The sequence below is a fragment of the Ptiloglossa arizonensis genome, chromosome 9 (genome assembly GCF_051014685.1).
Source record: "Ptiloglossa arizonensis isolate GNS036 chromosome 9, iyPtiAriz1_principal, whole genome shotgun sequence".
NCBI lineage: Eukaryota > Metazoa > Arthropoda > Insecta > Hymenoptera > Colletidae > Ptiloglossa > Ptiloglossa arizonensis.
In genome coordinates, this window is record NC_135056.1 from 15,233,811 (window position 1) to 15,255,078 (window position 21,268).

Genomic DNA, 21,268 nt, shown 5'->3' on the forward strand with positions numbered 1-21,268 from the left:
CTTCGAAGGAGAAATTTAATACTCCAAATTCACGGAGTTGTTGCCTCGATCAAACTGCATTCTGGGATGTCCCGCGCTGCTGGGAATCGGAATCCTCACCGCGATAGAACCGTGACAAACTTTTAGCTGGACGGTAACGCGATAAAGATACGGGTGATGCAGATATGCACTTACGGAACGAAAAGTGTGGAAGGTATCCGCGCGGTTAACGACGAATTGTCACACAACCGGACAACGTTTCTGAGAGAACATAGATTGTCAATTCAAACTTTACGATCCGTTTATCGTTTCACGATATGTAACAATTCAAAAATTATCCCGCGAGTTCCATCGAAAGAGAAAGAAAAAGGGGACACCCGAAATTTATCGTACTTTTTCCAACTATCCTCCAAGGAGCGATAGCTTCCCGATGAATCGGGAATTTTATCCAAATTTGTTACGTAACGTTCATAATTCAATACTTTCATCGACTAATAATATTTGCTTGAACATTTTCCGTTATTACCCAAACCAGACCTGTTGAAACGCGCAGCGTGCACCGTGCTCCCGTACGTTAAAGTTTTATTTCAGCTCGGAACGCCATAAACTTTCAACGAATCAAGAGCTTCCCGTTCATTTGGTCCCACAAGGGGCTACGAGGCTTTTACGAATCGTATCGAGAACGTCGTTGCGATCCGTGAAGTAATAAAATGGTTCGCGATTTTTTTTTCTTTCTTTTTTTTTTACGCAAAGAATTTCTCGATTCACCGTCCAACCTATCGGCCATGCGAAAACTGGCACATTGAAATTCGTGGACACCCCCCTCCCCCTTCCGTGATGTCAATCGGACCCGAATAAATGTGAACCACGCGCGGGTAGTTTCGCTCGCATTTATGGATTTGCATAAAAATTACGTGGACGTCCCGAACGTCACGTAGAAATTGCCATCGGGAGTCGAATTTTTCTCGCGCTCGTGTCGCGGTGAATAGCCCACGGTAAACGAATGGTGTATGTACGAGACGACAGGTCGTGATTTTCGATGTACCGCGCAATTCCTGCCAGCGATAGTGAAACAATTCGGTTTCGAACCTGTAATTGCTCACGAAAGGTTTACCCGCGTGGCCGTCTGCCAGGTCCTCCGAGGATTATTGTCACAAAGAGAGAGAAAGAGAAAAAGAGAGTGAGAGAGAGAGAGAGAGAGAGAGAAACGAGAGACGAGGAGAGAGCAGTAAATATGCCGATTCAGCGAGGCGTTCCCGCTCGATGCATTCTCGACTTACGCCCATTATCGTACGTCATCGCCACGAAAATGTCTTGTGCTTTCTGTTCCGCCCATTCCGCACACACACATACGAATCGATAATTTGATTACCTGTAAAGTAGGTTGAGCCCATTGCAATTTTATTCGCCAACTTATTCGCTATTGCGAACGCGGCGTCCGATTAAGATTTACAGGGAATTAAATTCAACTCGAACGATGCACTTATATGCACATGCAGCTCCGTGGGGCAATCGTTACGTACGCGTCCGAGAAGAGACGAGTTTTCCGGAAACTCCGACCGCGGTTCTTTCAACCGTACCCGGAACAGTGTGAATCGTAAGAAATTGCGACGGGGTGGTAAAATTTTTGCAAAAGTAAACAATAAGACTGTCTCGATAATTTCGTAACGCATGGAAACTGTTTGTACGAGAAACATTGACAATGCTGGGAGAATGACGTTGCACGATGGAAAGGATCATTTTATAAGTCGTAGGTACTGCAAGAATCTCGATATCGACTATTGGGTACGCAAACATCGTAGAATCCTGCAGAAGCAGGACTATGTAATCCTAACGAGGGGATATGGTAATTTTATTTCAACAGAGTTGTCCTATACGAGCTTGGGTACGTTTCTGGAAGATCGTAGAGATCTCTTTGAAACTGTCCGTAACTAAATATCACAATATACGAGGTGACACCGGGTCGATCCATCATCGTCCGTTAGAGGGAGGAACGCGATTTTTTTCAGGAACATTGTAGATAGCAGCGATTAAGTATGAATGTTCGCGGTGGATTAAATCTTGGAACGGATACCCTGTGAACCGGTCGGTTGTAACAACGCCATGATTGAGATGCACACGCTCGTGTAGACAGATTGATCCATCTCAGCCACCCACGGAAAATCCGACTTCTAAGCATACGGAATCAGGATCCTAGTTCGAGTAGTTTCGAGCAGTAACTCGAGAGTAGACTGCCAATCGGTGAGCTTCATTACTTGTTGAATGCGACCCATTGTCTAACGCCGTTTGCCCTTCTAAATGGATTTCGAAGCGAGCCAATAAGACAATAAGCTCGCACAAAAGCGACCACTCGGAGCTCCATTATATTCCCCTTGTACCATCCACGGGATTTATAGAGAAAATGAGCCAGAGGGAAAAGAATCGGCATTCGGCCTGTCCGTCCACTCGATACAATTTATTTTATTCATTCCCTTCGATCACTTCTACTTCATTTAAAAAGAAAAAGATCCCGTTCGACTGTTCTATGATTTTTCAAACTCGTGCGCGTACAGTATCGCGAAGAGTTTTCTTCGAACGCTTCGAAAACGTAAAGAAAAATGTAAGAAATTTAAAATGCTGGTATTACTTTGCTCGTTAGAAAAAAATCCTGTTTAGATATCATTAAGAAGGCATCGTTAACGTAACTAAGTACGGTATCGATGACAGAGATATCCGAATCAAAGGACTTCAAGATCTCTTAATTGTACCACCGGAAAGTTTGTAATCTGCTTGAAAAAAAAAGAAAGAGCAAAACGAGTCCGCGAATGTTAAAAAGCAATCGATACGTTTCAGTGCTTTCGAGCGGAGAACTTCAGTTCTCTCGAAAAGTCCGATTTCTTTGAAACTTCGTAGGTTCGTAATGGGGTCCGCATTCGGGATAAAAGTGGGCGCACCGTTTTCGTCACGTTGAGTAACAAATTTTCTTACTCGAATAGTTGATACTGCGCGTAACACCGCACAATAGCGAACCGTTCAATTTTTATTCGAAAAATTTTTCAACGTGTTCTTATAAAAAGAAAGAAACATTCTCAGTCGACCAAATAGTTTCGACGTACTGGGATAATCGACGAAAACAAGATCGTCGGACGTTTGTATAGACAGTTTCCTTGTTAGCAGCGATTTTTTCCCTCCCCCCATACGGCTTGACAAATGAAAAATCTCGGCGGGCAACGAAACGAAACCATGAGAAACGTTCCCTAATTAATCTCGCTGAGATATCCGTGTCCTTTTCCTATTTTTCATTCCTCTTTATTAAACAAAATGTTACGGATACGGACACGAATCGCGAACTGTGTGGCTTTAATGTCTCGCTTCCACCGTCGGCAAACGGAGAAACGGAAATAATATAGATACAAAATGCAACGACAGTTTCACCGTAATAACCGTCGAGTCCCCGGTGGCGGTTTACGAGGGAAAAAAATATCGAAATCGCTCGCTGCTCCCGCATGCACTCCGCTTTTTTTATCGAGCTTCCTTCGAACGGGCGGTGTATACTTTGCGAGCGTTGTCAAATTCGCGAAAACCGTGGCGTAACGACAGAGAAACTGTCCGCGTGTTTCCGAACGACCGAACTTCGACGTATTACAAAAGAAAACGTAAAGCGTAAAATCGGGGGGAGGTGGGGATGGGGGTTAGTCGATCGAAGAAGGCGTAACGGAGAAATTCTCTATAAAAATGTTTGCAACAGTTTCCCTTTTGTTGGACAAAACAATCGACGTAAACCGTTCTACCTTGGCAACTCTCCGTCGGTAGCAAATGTCTATTTTCTCTGGTAGTTTAGGACGCGCACGAAAACGAAGCTTTCGTCGAGTTCCTCTTCGCGTTGGTAGCAAATTGCACGCAGGAAAGTAAAACGAAATATTCCGTAGCCGAAAACGAGAAGGAAAATTTACTCGCTTCAAATATTTTTATTCTACTTTTAATTAAAATTTTTTCACCAAAGGTACGGCATTTATTTGCAACTAGATGCATAATGTCCGTTGCATCGCAATGTCGAAGTCACGAAGCCGACGGACAAGCCGACTTTGCAAATGCTCGGATTTTGCAAATTAAAATCCCCATTTTTATACCGGCCGCGATGAAACATCGTTATGCAACGATTTTTTTTACTTCCATCAGTTTTCTATCCGTCCGTTCATCGTGCGATTATTTTGTATCGAAAATTTGATAGCTTGCGTTTCCAAGTTCGGTCGAGCAACGCGTGTACATCAACTTTCAAAACCGAGCAACTATTGTACTTTAATGTCTTACGTTACGACCGAACAATTGCATAAAAGTTGACGCAACTCTCGCTAACTGACTCCCCTTTAAACTAAATACAATCGCCGTTGCAGAAATAACTGTACGATGAACTTGTCGGTTATTCCGCACCAAATAATCACGCAATATTAACTTGTTAGGTAGCGTCTAAAGAAACGTGAACCGTCTTTGTCATCCTGGTTATAATAATTACGTTGGAACAACGCTGCGACGAAGACGAACAATTTCGTATCTAAACACGTTGCACGCGCGTCGATAAATAAATTGTAACGACCGATTCAATTTTATCGTACAATGGATCGTTTTTCACTGCAATCGTGGCCCCCGCCGTGGAAGAATTTTGTCGTGTTCCTTTTGTAAATTGACGAGAACAACGATGTTTCCCTTTAAGGCTCATTATCATGGCTGCAACCTCACATTTCTCCTTATTAAATTTATTCGCCTTGGGTCATTCCGCAACGCGTGGGATGCATCCGTACACGCGCGGATAACAATACCAGCAACATCGACAGATGGCTTATTTTTCATTACGTTTCGCCGCGCATACACATATCGAAATGCTTCTATCAACAGTGGAAAATGCTACGTATTTGTGAGAACTTCTGTTCTTCCAACGAGACGAATTTAATTAATTACAACAAAAGGTCTCTTCTACTTTTTCCCTTTTATACCTGTTTCACCCACCGTTTCACCTTTCACCTTTTAAACTTACGGATAATATCTTCTTCAAAATCTATAATAATTTATTCCAGATGCGGATTAAAAATGCTTAAGTAACATCGTAGCTTCAGAATGACGTATCAATTATTCCGGAACGTTTAAACCTGTACTGCATTTTTCTGGTTCGCTACAATTTTCATGTATTTCAAATTTAGATTCCAATCCGTGCACCGTGTTGTGGAACGTTTCATCTGTTACAAATTTATTTCCGGTATTTTAATTTACCAAGGTATTTGCACAAGGTTTTATTGTGCGTGTATATTTTCCTCTTTGACGTGTCTTTCGATTCTTTTGTACAAACAATACAAATACAGATGTTTGTCACGATGGTCGCGTTGTTACCGTATCCAAGGAGATACATTTCTTTAGAAGATACCAGGTTCTAAGCGATCGCGGTCGATTTTAATGGGGGAATTTTCACGATCCTCTACCTCGATGCGAAACCTACTTGCGCCAGTATCTCCGTACGTGTGAATTTGTTGCATTAACGCGAACGCGGATCCGAGCGCGTCATTTATCAAGCAATGCACCGGTATCGTGAAACTTTTCACGAAGGATTCTCGTCGAAGGGAAAATTGATACAAGCGTTTCCCCGTGTTCGCTCGAAAGGTCTGATAAGAACGTGTTAAAGACAGGTTTTGTGCGACGGCTACGTTTCGCTATCGATCGTCGAAGCATCCTCCTTTCGTGGAAACTAGCCGCTTCGGAGGTCGGAACTGAGTTTGATTAACCCGGAAATCGATAGATGCATCGAACATTCGTTACCGCATTCCGTTGATACGCCCTTGAAGCTCATCCCACAAATGGAGCCACACCATGGGAGGTCAGGGACGCATTATCCTTGACTCGGTTTCTGACGTATCTTGATCATTAACGCTTGATCGACGGGAAGATCCAATTACGCGTTCGGATCCCATTATTCCGTTCACGATAAATTAATTAATTCGTCCGTTCGTACGAATTCGTAATTACGAATGCCCCGATAAACATTAACGAAGCAATATTCGTTTCAGAACGAGCGCAACGGGAGCCCGGACCGTTATCAGATCCGAGGCCGTTTAAACGCGTAACGGGAAACTTCCAACATTTTCGATCCATGATTTTTACGCCGGGGGTAACATTTCCATTCCTACGTAATGTTTGTTCGGGGATATCGCCGGGAAGTCTTTACTCCGCAAACACTTGCCCCTATACATTTCATCCGAATCCTTTACTTTAACAACCGGTGCAAACACGGGAATACAGATGCGCGACATTTCTGAACGTTTGGAGCCGAACGTTCCGCCAGTTCGGCGAGTGCTCTTTTTGGGATATTACCTAGCTTCTACGTACGACAAATTCTAAACTTCCGCCGGTCATGGGTTACGAGATTGTACGCGATTTAAAATATTCCCGACGAAAGTCCGAATCCCTGTTCCGAGGAAGATCGTTTACCAATGGAAATCTGTACGACGTAACGTTCGTCCTGCTCTCCGAAAAACACAAATGCATCGTTCGTAAATAATGATCGTTTCGATTCCCGTAATGTCAATCTGGGAACATGAAATACGTCGGTACGAATATTCGACGTAACATTGATGTTAGATTAAACACGTGTACGTACACAGTAGCGCCACTAATTACTAAGTTACCGCGAATCCCCGAACACCGAAGTGGACCGATATAATTGCCTCGTGACAAAGGTTTATCGAATCTTGGCACCGCACCGACAGGATATTAACTCGCGGCTGCGTTCCATAAACTTGCCGCTATTGGCGAATATAGAACAACGGGATTCATCGTTGCAAAACGAACGGACCGATGCCCGTACGGATAACCATCAACGTGAACCGTTCCATGAACCTGGAACACCGGTGTCTCGACGAGATCCTCCTCAAAGGGAACGTAACTACTTTCGTCGATTTCTTTGCCCAGAGTGCAACTCTCTGTCCGTACGTTTCGTACGTTCACCGTTGCACACCGTTCGAAAGACCTTTAAAATAATTTCTTATCCAATCGCGCAAAGTCCACACACCCGGCAGGATTCCATTTTCCTTCTCGTTAGATATTCGAATGACAATGCGCCGAGCGAGTCCCCTTTCCCGAAAGAAGTCTTTACATTATTTATGAAGTTGCGGATGAAACTCCCCGGAGCCGTCGGCTCACTTTCTCGTGGTTCCCCGCCACTATCGCTCATTCGCGTTCCCCCTTTATTCCCGTAAACACAGTTTGCGATTCTCTTTACTCTTGCATGATATTGTTTCTTGCGTAACATCGTCCGACCGTCCAGGTACTCCGCCATCGTAACGATCTCCGTATAGCTACCGTCGCGTGTTTCGAGGAAACAACAACCGCGCAAACATTGAAAATGTCCTCCAACGAACGCTCAATCATTTACCGATGTAACCCCCAAAAGTATTATTCCGAGTTTCTCGTTGTACCGATCGTGGGTATTTTTCTCAAAAAAAACGAAACGACTCTCCGAGCAGAACATTGGGTTGTTGGGAAAGTCACTTCGTTTTCCAAAATGGAGAATATATAATTGAATAAAATGTTTGTACACTCTAAAAAAATCGTGTTTCATTTTCATGAAAAAAAAAACGAAATGACATTCCGAACGACCCAATATGTTGCTTCGAGGAAAGGTGAGAAATTTTCAACCGGAGATAACAAACATTCTCTTCCAAATTCTTACGTCGTGCTATAGCGACGCTACGGGAGACATTGCATCAGTTTTTCCTAAAAAACGACAATCAACATCGTGTAAAATTAATATCTATCGATGATTCTTCTTTTACGTTTGCTATCCGTGGTACGAGTTCCCAGCCGCGTTGGAAAATCGGTAAGAAAAAATACCGATCACCGATTCCTCGTCAATTCTCGCTTTCCAACCCTCTTCTCCGAGACACCCATCCCCGGTCGTCCTCGTTGATAGTTCGCAACGCGATGAAAAAATCACGGACAGGGAACACGTGCCGTTACGATTCAATTTCCCGCCCGGTGTCTGAGAAACGTGTCTTGTTGTTCCCGGTTCGTGCAAATCGTTCACCGACATTCCGCGAGTTCCTTTCTTTCGTTCGCGCGTGTCCGCGACCGAGGCACCCGCTCGTTTCTCCCGAATCCTGGAAGAAGGATCGATCGCGATTACGCATCTTTACCAGAACGCGAAACCTCCGCGAACAAGAATCGGCCTTCGTGACTCTCTCGGAGAACCCCGGGGAGATTCCGGATCTCGTGGACGGTTCGTACGGGGAGCCAATCAATTTCTCTTCTATTAGAATCTCGACAGGAACAACGCGACGACGATGCCCACCCACGTACCTCTGTTATTTCCACCGGTAGCTAGAAACGAGTCGGTTCTCTCGCGCTAGTTACCGGGCTGCGGTTGATGCTCTTGAGAGATCCTCCTCCTTCTGACACACACACACACACACACACACACACACACACATACATACACACGTTCTCGCGAACACATATATCGCGAAGGGGGTGCACGGTATCTTCGCACACACCGGTCCACGAAACACACAAAGCCGAAGACGAAGCAACCGGCAAGAAAAGAGAAAACCTCGGTCCGTCTGTTTCTTCGTATCGGTGTGTTCCTTTTCCTCGTTGCACTTCCCTCGCACAATTTCCTCCCTCTTTCCCGGGGCGGGGACCAGGTTGCCCGTTTCCCTCCGCGAAGAAGGAGAAGGACGGATGGAAGGAAGCACCGCGGCAGGGTTGGTCGAGAATGCGGCAGGCTTGGCATTCCACGCATCTCCTAAGCCATATTAAATCCACCTAACGGGTGACCTGTTACCGACCGCAAGACGCTACATCGCCCGACGTCGTCCCCCGTTTCGGTCCAAGCTCCGCGCCGACCGAGCGTATTTTTCTTGCGTACGTTCGGTCGGTTCGCCGGTGCGCGGTCCCTTTTCCCGCGAACGATCGATACGCTCGATATCGACCACCACGGTCTCAAGGTCTTCCGATTCTCCAGCCCGTCTTTGACAAACGGAATCGTTTCTCTCTCTCTCTTTCGCGCGCGCTCTTTCGTTTATCTAGCTCGTAAACAGGCTCGTTGACGATCGCGTAAATTACCTCGCGTTTGAAATTTGAACACACCAAGAGCCCCGGGCGTTCTCCGATTCAAAGGTGTTTTAACGTCTCGCGAGTCGAGATTCCGGCTCGGTGACGCGAGCACGCGGCCAGGTGTTCTTCGCTCGTTGTTTCGAGGAGCCGGCGCTCATCCCGCGATCGGTCGTAATTTAAAGAAAATCGAGGCGAAACGGTCTCGCAACGTTTTACGCCTTTCCGCGAGAACGGGAGCTCGTTCGAGTTAATCCGTCGAGAAATACACGTCGAACGGAAACGGGAACGACGGAGAAAGAGAGAGAAAATGGTAGGAAGCGGAGCCAACGATTTATCTCGGAAGACCCATTAGAGTGGATCGCTCGATCGGGAAAAGTTTCCGAGAGCCGAGTCAAGATCAGGATCACCGATAGGCCGTCAGCCCGTGCATTATTTCTCGTCCGCCTTGTAGATTGCTGTGGGAATTCATAGCTATTTCCAATGGAGAGGCTGACGTATAGTGTCAGCCGCACCAACTACGTGACCCAGACTGCCGAGGGAGACAACGGCCATCGCGCAAATGGGGATCGGATAGATGGGCGTCGATCTGTCGTAGGAATTACGAGATGCGCTCGTCGAGATCGAAATTTTGCAATAAGAAACGGGAGAAAAAAAAGTAATAAAAACGATGGGTAGCATCGTTCACGGTGAACCGCGACAGAATTTTCGATGGGAACGCGATCGATCAGCGTTCTCGAACGCTTCGGTCGTTATTCGATCCTCGTCGTCGTTGAGACACGATCGCTCGAAAATTTCCCAGACGCGAGAGCGGACGGATTGCCGCGATTCGAAGACGACGCGGGAACTGTAATACGTAAACGTTGTTAGGCCGTAATTGTAATCGGGCCGTGTCGACGCTATAATTGCGACGGTAACGTCAACGCTTCCCCCGTTGAATGGTTCAGGTATAATAGAGTATATATATATAAGCATCGACGGGGAACGCGCGTCTCTCGTACACGTCATCGAGATCGAAGTGTACGCGTATCGCGTGTGCAACGGAGAACGTGCTAATTCCAGGTTCCGTCGCCTACACACCCTTATGCCGCGTCTACGTGTTCGACTCGTTGGAAATTTTCGACGGAGGGGGCTTCGTAATTCGGTTAACGCAGAAGGCGCTTAACGTTGAATTCGTACGCGTTGTTGCTCGCCGGAAAATCAATAAGCTCGGGGAAAGAATGGATCGCGGACACGTGGAACGGTGACTTCTTCCTTGAACGATGGCGGTCGATCGCGAGGTGTAACGCGAAAAGCAACGAGTTAGAACCGCGAATACGATTCGTCTACCCTCGAAACGCGGAACGGACAACGTCTCGACGGACCCTTTCGGTAAGAGGATCCGTTTCCGCTTGATTCGGTGTCCATCGTCGCTTCTCTACTCTCGAGGCAGAGGAAAAGAAAAACAATCCCTGTAATTACGAGTATTGATTCCCCCTTTCGGGCGTAACCTTGCGCCTCTCTGTCCGCAAATACGATCAGCTGCGCGGTGCCGGTCCCCGTGCCGATTATCCGGCTGGATTTCGGCTTAGAACACCGTATCCGGGTCCTGGGTGTCGTTGATCGTGGTTCGTCGTCGAAATTTGGGGCTTCGAGCGGCACAGCGCCCGCTCGTGCCCTGGATTTTCGGAAACCCTAAAAGCTGGGGCGCGCGAACGCCCCCCCGTCTGACTCTCGTCGAGATATAACCTCGCGGGAGCAAGGGAGACCGAACCAGCCGGAGGAACGTGGGGGGGTAGAATTTCGATGTTTGGCAGCAAACGTTAGAAACTCGAGGGGCGAGCTTCTGGAGCGCAATGCGCCATCTGGCAGCTACCCAGAATTTCCACCCCTCTCCGGACTATCCAGCTATCTCTTTCTCCCCTCGCTCCCCTTGTAACACCGACGCACCCCACCTACGACGGTTCTCTCCCTCCTTTTCCTTCGTATCGTGTTTCTCGCTCTGGCACCGTACACGAGGAAACGGTACCGAAGGAAGATTGAAGAGGAAAGACAAAGAAAACCCAGAGTGCGGGACGGGGTGGGAGCAGGTCGGTGGTATTCTCTTAAAGACAAAGAGAAGAGAATGAAACAGGTACGCGCGGCATATACACGTACACGTTTCTCCTCCCTTTCTACCTACCCAAGCTGCTTTATTTCTGCTTTTTTTTCCACGTCGAGATAGGAGTACTCCTCTATCCCTTTTGTTCTCCTTTTCGTCTTGTTGCTTCCTTCCGCTTCCTTATGCCGTGCGCCGGCATTCTTAGCCACCACCGCCCCGACCTCCACCCCCCACGGTGAGGGAGACCGACAACATTCCATCCTCGTCTCGGGGACCTCCTTCTCCGAGCCCTTGGATTCTTTAGTATGTTTTGTTTGCGTTCTAATCGACCCCCGGCTATGCTCCTCGCGAGCATTTTGGCCAGCTTCGTCGTTGACTCTCGTCCCATTCTGGTTGGTGCTCCACCAGTTCGCTCGGTACCCCTATACGCGCAATCGATCCAAACATGATACACGGGACAGGAATCACGATCTTCCATCGATCTTTCACCGATCTTCTCTTCCGTTCTCACCTCTTTTCCGTCACCGATGATTTCCCCTGTCCGAAGTCCCGCTTGTTTCTCGTTTCGGCTTTGTCGTTCGTCGCGACCACGAGATTCGATTATCGGTAGCGACTCGCCCCGAAACTTGCTCCTCGAAGTCTCTCCGAGTTGCAACATCGTCGTATTTCGCGGACACGAACTCGGTTACCGATTCCACGGTACGGTATCACCCTCGGTGCTCCCTTCGGTTTTGTGTTACGCGCAAGGGACGCGTTCGCAATACCGTTTGCGCAGCTCGTAATTCTTCTTCTCCTCGACTCTCCGAGGGAACTCCGCGAGTCTCACGTGGATACGTACCGTGTGCACGTAGACACACGCGTGCGCACACACGCTTGAACCCGTGCGACAAAAAGAATTTTCAACGGTGGATATACGTACAAGTTCGTGCCGCGAAACCCTCCCGCTAGAACTGTCTTCCGCGAGCGGCTTACATTGAAGCGTTAAAAGTGACGCTTAAACTTGGCACAATGCGAACAATATTCCCCGAGACGAATAGAGGAACGATCGTTAAACTTCCGTGTTCGATCCAACGAGTTTAAACGCAACGAGCGAAATAAACAATATGCTAATCTACCGTGGAAGACGATCCTTGCTCGCGACTGAACTTCCAACGACGCATATTCTTCGTTTACTCCGTGAACGTAACTCGATTGCAATTTAAACACGGTGCTCGATTCGAAACTCGGGACTTTTTCCATTTGTTGGCTCGTCGTAATAACAGTTGCAATACGTTCGATTATTAATACACCATGGCAATCGAAACAGTTAAGAACGAAATTCAATTATCGCGGCGGTGGCGGCGGCGGCTGCTTCGTAGAGCGAACGAGAGATCCGATGGTGCAGTGGTATGCAGTTTTACGAATGCGGCCGAAAGTGCAACGAACCTGCAGCACTCCTGCAGCCGCGTATACCGACCAACGGGACCGACGACCCGATCGATCGAGACCACTCGATTACCGGTGCAGACGAACTTCTTCTAGGTATGCTAATCATTGTTTAGGAGGGCTTCCCTATTAAAAATATCATTGCGCACGATCAATGCGACAAATCGTGCGATGAAAAATAGAGAAACTCGATCGAACGTCCCCGCGTATTTAAATACGACGATAAATATACTTTTTGGGAATAAATAATATATCGAGGACTAAACACAGAAACGATTTTTCTACTTCTGTATTAAAAGTTACAAGGTTCCTCGGTTGAATTGTTCGTCACTGAATTTTTCCTAAACATGCATTCACGCCCATCACAACAGAGGTCTCTACAAATTCGACTATAACTAGGACCGTGTACACTTCGACTCAAGGTAGCAGTTTTCTGATACAACAAAGATCGAAGTGTCTTGTTTAAATACTGAACTTAAATTCTATTTCGTTCTACGTTTGAAAATATTTCCTAGAGGGTAAAGGAAATCCTCCGTAGCCCGTTAGAAAAACATGTAGAACTCTACTTTCGAACGATCCCTACTTTGAGCACCAGCTACGGAAAATGCATCTTGTCTATTGACTTACCATCTAAAAAGCTTCGAAACTGTGGAACCGCCAGTTTCCAAGCTTCTCTTGGCTTTCAATGACTCCTATCAATCGCGAAAATTTGTACTCGCTGCGTTTAGATTTTCCTTCGCGAACCTACCCACCGGCCGATAATAGTTCTCGGACTACCGGAAGTAGCAACAACCATAATGGTGAACGATACACGGTGTACGGTATTTCGAATAAAAATTTTCCGTCAATTCTAATTAATATGCGAGGCATCCAGCACGTGGCGAATTGTACGTAGGTAGGAGAGATTAAATCGCTACAAGTACCGAAGAAATGTTTTACCGGTATTGTACCGAGTTATTGTAAAATTTTCAAGCGCACTCGCAGTGGCTTCCCGAACGAGAGACGTAATTATACAGCGACCGAATAGAATAGGGTCTGCGGAACTGCTACACGAGAAATTAAAAATTTAAATGTTCGCATAGCTGACCGAAATACAGTTCACTGCGCAACCCCTGCCTTCGCTGCTTATACGCGTTCCAGGTTGTAGAAAATTCTGCGTTTAACAACGTCGTGGCCGCAATCCTGTGTATTGCAGTTGCTTCCCGCGATAGAACGTTTTTCGGAACACCATGCGCATGTAAAGACCACTTTTTAACGACGAATGTTTTCTCAGCGCGACGCGTTCCCTGACACGATTCGGTGATCGCGATACTCAATGCAGGGTGCATCAAACTCAATTGTGTAACGAAAAAATATGAAAATATTATAACGAAAAATATATGCAATTGACGAATGAAATGAAAATAATTATATCGCAACACTAATTTAATAATTAATGTCGATAAATATTTATATAATGTATCTGTAATATTGATAGTTTTGTACAATATTTATTGGTAATTTTTAACGGAGATTCCACACCGTTTGAATGAATTACAGACGTTTACACCGTAAGGGGGAACCGATGTTAAATACATCGTTTCATCAGAGAAATGTATCACCTGCGCCAGCATGGAAACGTAGAACGGAGAAAAAGTGAAAATACACGGTAAATATTTAATCTATGTGGTCGTCCCCCGCGGATATTTTCTGCTGCACTTTACACAGCTTGCTACACAAACAGAACCACCTGACCATCTGGTTTCTCGGTTTCTATGGTTCCTCGATATAACGCGAAATTTTCGAAATCGTTGAACGATTGAACTGTTTCGTAGTACAGTAACATTAAATTGTGTTCACATGCTTCGGAATACCGACCACTCGTAAGAGTTACCCTCTTGTTTTCATTTCTTTCAACTACCAAAATTAATGACTTTCGGACAAAGTTCGTAGAATCTGTCAATTTTATTCGGTCTAATTCTCGTCCTCCTTTCCTTGGTAATGTCACGTGTTGTTGTCATCGAAACGTTGAAAATCATAAACAAAGCATCGAATCAAACTTTGAAAGTTCTGGCAGCTTGCTAAGCTACCGAGTAATTGTTTCCCTCGTAAAAATATTCGTATCAATATTTCACGACCATGACCGGCTCCCTAGCGTGTGTAACATCAAGTCTTATTATTCACGGCCGCAATTCGCTGCAAGGCAGTTGGTGCAGGCTTCGATAAACACCTTGATACAGGTACTCATAAATATGGATAACGGTAATGATTGTTTAACTGCATTTTATCTTTGAAAACGCAAACGATATTTTAAATAGTAGAGAAAACATTGTGTGAAAAAATTTTCACGCGAATAATTTTATTTTCCGCTTAGCAACACGACGATGTGCACCCGAATTTGATCGAATAAAACAAGAGGGAAGCGTAATTGACAATTTTAACGCGATTTACGTGTCAGACGGTGTTGTTCTTAAAATAGTTTAAAGAAATGGTGGCGTTTGTCGGACACGCTTCATCGACGTTTTCTCTGAGAACGTGAAAATCGGCGATACCTCTTCTGATACGCCTTACACCGCTCGTGAAATAAAATGAGCCGAAGCGTACGGACTGCCAACAACGGGCGAGTCTCACATGTGAATTATTCATGAAATGCGAAGAATTCCGATCTCGTAACTTTCCGAATTAACGATAGAAGAACTCGTGTAAATTTCGAACCGCAAGCAATGCATTCTACCGCGGGGTAATAAGAGCCACTGTTATTATAAATGTTGGAAACGCTGCTTTGGAAATTCATCGTAACGTCGCAACAAAATGTCACGGTCGAGTAACGGTGCAGTTTCAAAATTATAAATAACTTGGAGCCATAGCTTGTTACGATACCAGATACACCGTGGTGTAAAAACATCACCGTAGAGTTTAGTGCATGACGAATTGATATTGTTATATTATGCATCGATATTGTTAAATTAAGCGGTCTTGTTTGTACGAGAAACGTACTCGAAAGTAAACAAATCAGTAAACAACACTCGAGCACTCGCGCGGTCTGAAATGGGAAAGTAATTAAAATTTCTAATTGCTTTACGCTCGTTGTACTTCGACTTTAATGTGTAATATTTTTCTTTTACCAACTACACCTAAAATACGACTCGAAAGTTCCTAATTACACAATACACTTGGCCCCGTTTCGTTTTGTGTATGTTTTACATTGCAATTATAGCTTCGCCTTCTGGATATGGCTGATAATCGTTGTCCAAAAATTCCAGTCCATCGAATCGACTTCGAATGGAAACAATCGAAATTACAACTCGTTCAATGTTACAAATTTTTCGACCAAATTGTATCAATAAAGGTTACTTATATTTCGTATCGATTTTACATCCGAACAGAGATACGCGACGACAGAAGCAATTGACGAATTTCTTTGGTCTCTAATCAACTGCTCTTGATATGTATACATGTAACATTGGTTACCTTGACACACTGGCACAAATGTAAGAGCAGGCACACCGCTCTGAGCCGACCCAGTTTTGATATCCTCTACTTACTGGTCCTTATTTCACCGTCCCGCATATGTGCATTGCCCTTGCACCCTTGATTCTCAAAAGACACAATGCACTTTCGCGCATTTGTAACAAAGGGGGTGCAAGGTTGTCTATACCACGGTGACTATTCTTGAATGGTAATAGTAGATAAAAGATTGAGGTGAAAGGTTGCCATTGTGTTTCACCGCTTAAACGCTTTAACCCACACGAATCATTCGATTAAAATGATTAAATTCCGTGTATTAAACAAAAAAATGAAAACTTTTTCTTTTCCGTTCCTTTAACCCTTGTTTCCCTTTAAGGTGCATCCGAAGCATTTCCGTACTGCGATTTTAAAGTCTATAAAGTAATACAAACCCAAAGAAGCTTTAAAACATAAACAGAGAATCCTGATTGCAACGCCAAATAGGCTTTGTTTCCGTAGCGAAGACTTTCGCAACCCTTAGAATTAAAAAATGTTGTTGTTCCTCGCTTGTGTACTTCTACACTTTCAGCATGCCTCGTTAATTTAGGCTACGTCTCGTGTTAGGCGTTATACGCTATTGGAACGTGTTTAGCGTAAGCTTTTCGAGTGCATGCATATAAATTGAATCGATATTCGTCTCATAGAGCTCATAAATAGGATTCAATCGCGATAAAATAGCAAACCGTTCGAAACAAAGTGAATAGTTGCCAATATTGTTCGAATTACTCGATTTCTGTGTCCCATCCTTTTTGCAAACTCAAACTTTTATTTCCAGTTACAGTTACATCGATTCTGTTTCGATCTACTCGTAATCTTGCGATCGGTTACCATAACTGCCTTAATTTTATCATCGATTCTGTCAATTCCTCCGTCATATTAATACGTAAATATATACACATGCCGCGCCAATTCGACTAACGCTCGTTCGATAAATTCCGCGCGTGGTTCGCGGAAAGTTAAAGTATTTCCTTCGACAGATTTTCGGAAGCAACGATACTTCGCATTATTCAAACGTGAAACGAAATACAGAGCATCGGTGAGAGTTCCTCCGGGTGTCGTTTCCTCGAGACGCGAGGCGCTAAATAAATCATGGTCACGAAACGCGGTAAATTTACGTCAATGGCACTCTTTCAAACGAATCAACAAAATCTGCCGGTTGTTCAATTACCTTCAATTGCAACTAATGCGCCTTGAACCGTGCTCCGACACTTAATATCTGTTGCTTCCGACAGGACTGTGACAGGAGTAGCATTTGATGGGTTGAAAGTGGATCGATATATCTTTGAAAGCCCAATTGAATGTATGCTCCTAAAGTAACTTCGTGACCCGCTTTTTTCCTTCGCTTCGTCAAGAGAGCGAGAAAGATACCAGCCCCTGAATGAATATACTCGAGAATCGGAGAATCTCTTTCTTTCTCTCTGCAGCCCCGAGCTAAAATCTTACACGCCACTAATTGCTACCATTGTCTCTGATGGAAAAGAGCGAGGCACCGCCACCAACCTGCAGCTACTCCCTTCTTCCACGCTAAATCTTATCCTTCTCGTTCATCTATCCTCTCTGCCAAAAATCTCGGTTACTTGCCCGATGCTGCGCCACGCAGAACACCGGATTCGCTAATCAGTCCTAAACACGAAGACCGTAAGTAATGGTTCTCGCGTACCTTCTTCCCTTGAATCTACGTTCGTTTGGTGGTGTTCTACGGTCGCGTTGTTGGTGTTTCCGATTACATTTCGAAACCGAGTGCTTCCTCCGTGTAAATTCTCCCGATTGTTGCAACCAGTGGCTCGAATACGCAACCTTCGTCGACGAAAAAAAAAAGAGGAGGAACACGTATCGAAAAATCGCGCGAAAACTAACGCTCCTGATTTCCTCGTTGCGTCCTGTACCGCATCGATCATTTTTCGCGCGCACGTTTTTAAACCGCGGCGCACACCGCGTTCCATCTTCTAAAATGGAATAATAATACTCGAAACGGTTTGCACGAACGAAATGCCTCTGTGTTACCCGTAAGAACAATAAAGAACGCTGGAGATACCTTTTCTTTCGCTATTACCACTCGTTCTTCCGTGCTTCTTTTTCAACATAATACGACTGTTCCCTTATCTTTCGTTTCGCGTTCCTTTTTAACCAAGACTCCATGGGCGGGATCTTTTATTCGCCGTGTACACCCACTTTAATGTCATCCGATATGCGCTACTTCAATCCTCTCTTCTCGGTGTCCTTCATATTTCCACTTCCTTTCTTATTGTTCCTTCGTTGTATACCGAGAATTTACAAATCCGGACGACGAAAGTATTTCGTGTACTCCCTTCTTGCGCGATCGTTTAATTAACGCATCCGTTATTCCCGAAACGTTAACGATAATAATAGTATTATCATTTCGATGAATAATTTCATCGAACGACTGCTGTCGATTCACCTAGTTCAATATCGATGGTTCGATCATTGATCAATCAAAAACGTGATTATTTTTGACAATAAATAACCACGCACGTTTCGAACGAATCTCGCACGAAACATCATCGACAGCAGGGACGACGAAGGTTAAGGTTCAAAGGTAAGTATCGACGGAACAGTTTCCCCGCTTATAAGAATATATCTCGAGGAATCGTGTTTATAAATATTGTGTGTGTATGTACGGTTTGCCAGTTGGCTCGTACATACATGTATGTATCTGTTCCACTTCAAAAGCGGATTGCTTCTTCGAAGGGAAAACCATCCGGATTGCTGCTGTTCGTTGAATGCCCGTCGAAGCATCTGAGCAAAGTTCACCGACTCCGGTGGCTTGGCCTATTTTTTCAGACACACGCTAGGGTGCGCTTTCTTCCCCCTCCTCCACCTGCTACCCCTTTTTTTTTTAAAGGAGTTGAGTGCATGACTACACCGATGTTAAGCCACGTGTACTTTGTATCAAAATGTCTAAGATAAGGGGGGAACATTACCCTAAACGGAGACACTGGACGTCCCTGGGTGGCCCTTTTCGGACGAAAGTGTGAAATCATCGATGTAACCGACGCAACGAAGTAATTTCTTGGAGTAATTCGGGGCAGACAGACCGGTCGAGTGTACTTTTGAAAGCACCTGCCGAAAACGCAAAGTGCTGTTTCTTTACGATGAAAGTAACCGAGCGCGGTGGTGAATTTTAAATAGCATCTCTGCAAACATTTCAATAAACATCTTGGTTTCCGATATAGTCGATCATTTTTTTACCTAGTCGATAATAACAGTACTGCAACGTTGTTTCGACAGACGTTTGCGCTGTGCCCGCGAACGAAGCTACGATCACACACGGATATAAATGGAACTTACAACATACCGATACCGAAGCCAGCTGCAACGGCGTTGATAGATGGTCAGTCGGTTCGAAGGAGAGATGCACCACACCCTAAAATTTGATTTTACATTACAAACATTGCAAGATATTTAAAAAATAGTTTCAATACGCAAACCGATATGTTTGGTACACGATTATTTTTATAAACGTGGTCCATCTCTCCCGGAAGTACTCTACATCGATTTCCACGCTCGAGATACTCGCAAACTTTGAAACGTATCGAAAGCACGAAAACCTTGAACACGCAAAGAAAAACTATTTATCGAAAGCTTTTCACGATGAAATGTACGTGTCGAAACACAGCCCGAGCGAAGTGTTGCTCCATTAGAGGAATCGCGTATCCCTAAATATTCCAAGGGAATCGTGTTCGAAGCACGTATTCTAGCTCATGGTAGACTGCCTATGCAGCGTTAAGGGCAGTCGTCTGAGGGTTATCCAAGTCTTCTTTGGTCTACAGACTATGTATTTATTCGTCCATACATATGCATGCCTCTACATAACGCATATGTATATTCGTAACACGGTCTGTTCAGCAAAACGCGTACATAGAGGCGCGCGTCGGGACACGTCGGGGACACACGCGTGTGCACGAGGCAGTCAGGTTGAAAGACGAGATTATGAACCCTTCACGACGTAACCAGAGACGAAACCGCCGCGAATGGATGCGGTGGAGGGAGACTCTAATTTTGCGGCGGGGTTTCTTACGAATCTTGAAAATCCTTTCATGTCGAGCGGCGAGGGCGCGAATTCGCGAGAAACTTCTCGAGACAATTTTATCGCACGCGGTGCTGCCTCGGTAACTTCTATCGACATTTCTGGCTACCGGCTTCCATCGTCGACAAAATTTTACAAAGTAATTAACGCTACGTAAAACTTGTTTTCCTCGATAATGGCGTTATACACGGTGAACACTTCGAAACACGTAATAATCGACACGGGTATCCGATCGATTGATTTTTCGCGAAAACGTTACGAAATTCGATAAAGATGGATCGATTGATACGTTGACGTACGTACGTAACTACGTACGCAGACCGAAATGCAAACGTGTTCGTCAAATCGAATACACGCACGCCATGGTATCCGTAAGGATCGTTAATCCACGGGTAATCTTGGTTCTGTAACTGTAATCGGATCATGCTCTCCATGGATTTACTCCGTGTGTTTCAGGCTCGGCGGTTTGATTGGATTTGTGGTTGGACCCGAATTTGGTATTAAGAAGGATGGGTTGGACGCTCACCGTTCTTGGAGTGGCTATATTCATCGTCGTCATTGCTGGCGCCGCCCTGATGTTGTGCAGAAGGTGATTGCACCACGATTTTAACCATCCCGTACGTCAGTGTACTGAACGCACACAGTGAACGCTGTCGCATTCCTCGATAACACTATCATTTTTTAAACATCGTCGTATCCTTCCCTTGGAACCTCTATAAAAAATTATTACCCTTGTAGACGTTCTCACCTTCACCGGTTGTTAACGAAAAGAATTTTTCGACGTTTCAATGTTCCGAGGTTTCTCAATAGTTTTAACGAGGAATGTAACTCAAAGTATTTGTGAGTAGACAACATTGAACGACGCGTATTTTCTTCGTCCACAAAGGCTCGAGTTTCTGGATAAAACCCTTTTACCCTTGCTCTTCGAGATTTTATTTCGACGAATATAATTTTCAGATAAAAAATGTGCGATCTTCGATGTAAAATTTTAGTATACTATATACATACGTGGATACAAATACGAAGCGCAAAAAAATAAATTCAATCCTCTTATAAATTAATATACAAATGTTTTTTTTTTTTTTTCGAACCAACTTTAATATACGAATATAGGGAAGACTCGTGAAATTTTGATACCGTGCAACGACTTCGAGCTCGTATCGGCCAAATCGTGATGA

The 21,268-nt window shown here is 44.8% G+C and overlaps 1 protein-coding gene across 1 annotated transcript in view; it reads left to right on the forward strand.

The window, feature by feature from the left end:
• Nucleotides 1-21,268, forward strand: part of LOC143151070 (uncharacterized) — a 66,194-nt gene that overhangs the window by 37,449 nt on the left and 7,477 nt on the right. Inside the window, exon 2 of the mRNA XM_076319846.1 lies at nucleotides 20,547-20,679. Within this exon, the coding sequence (XP_076175961.1) occupies nucleotides 20,600-20,679 (80 nt within the window). The 5' untranslated portion in view covers nucleotides 20,547-20,599. The remainder of the gene's footprint in view (nucleotides 1-20,546; nucleotides 20,680-21,268) is intronic.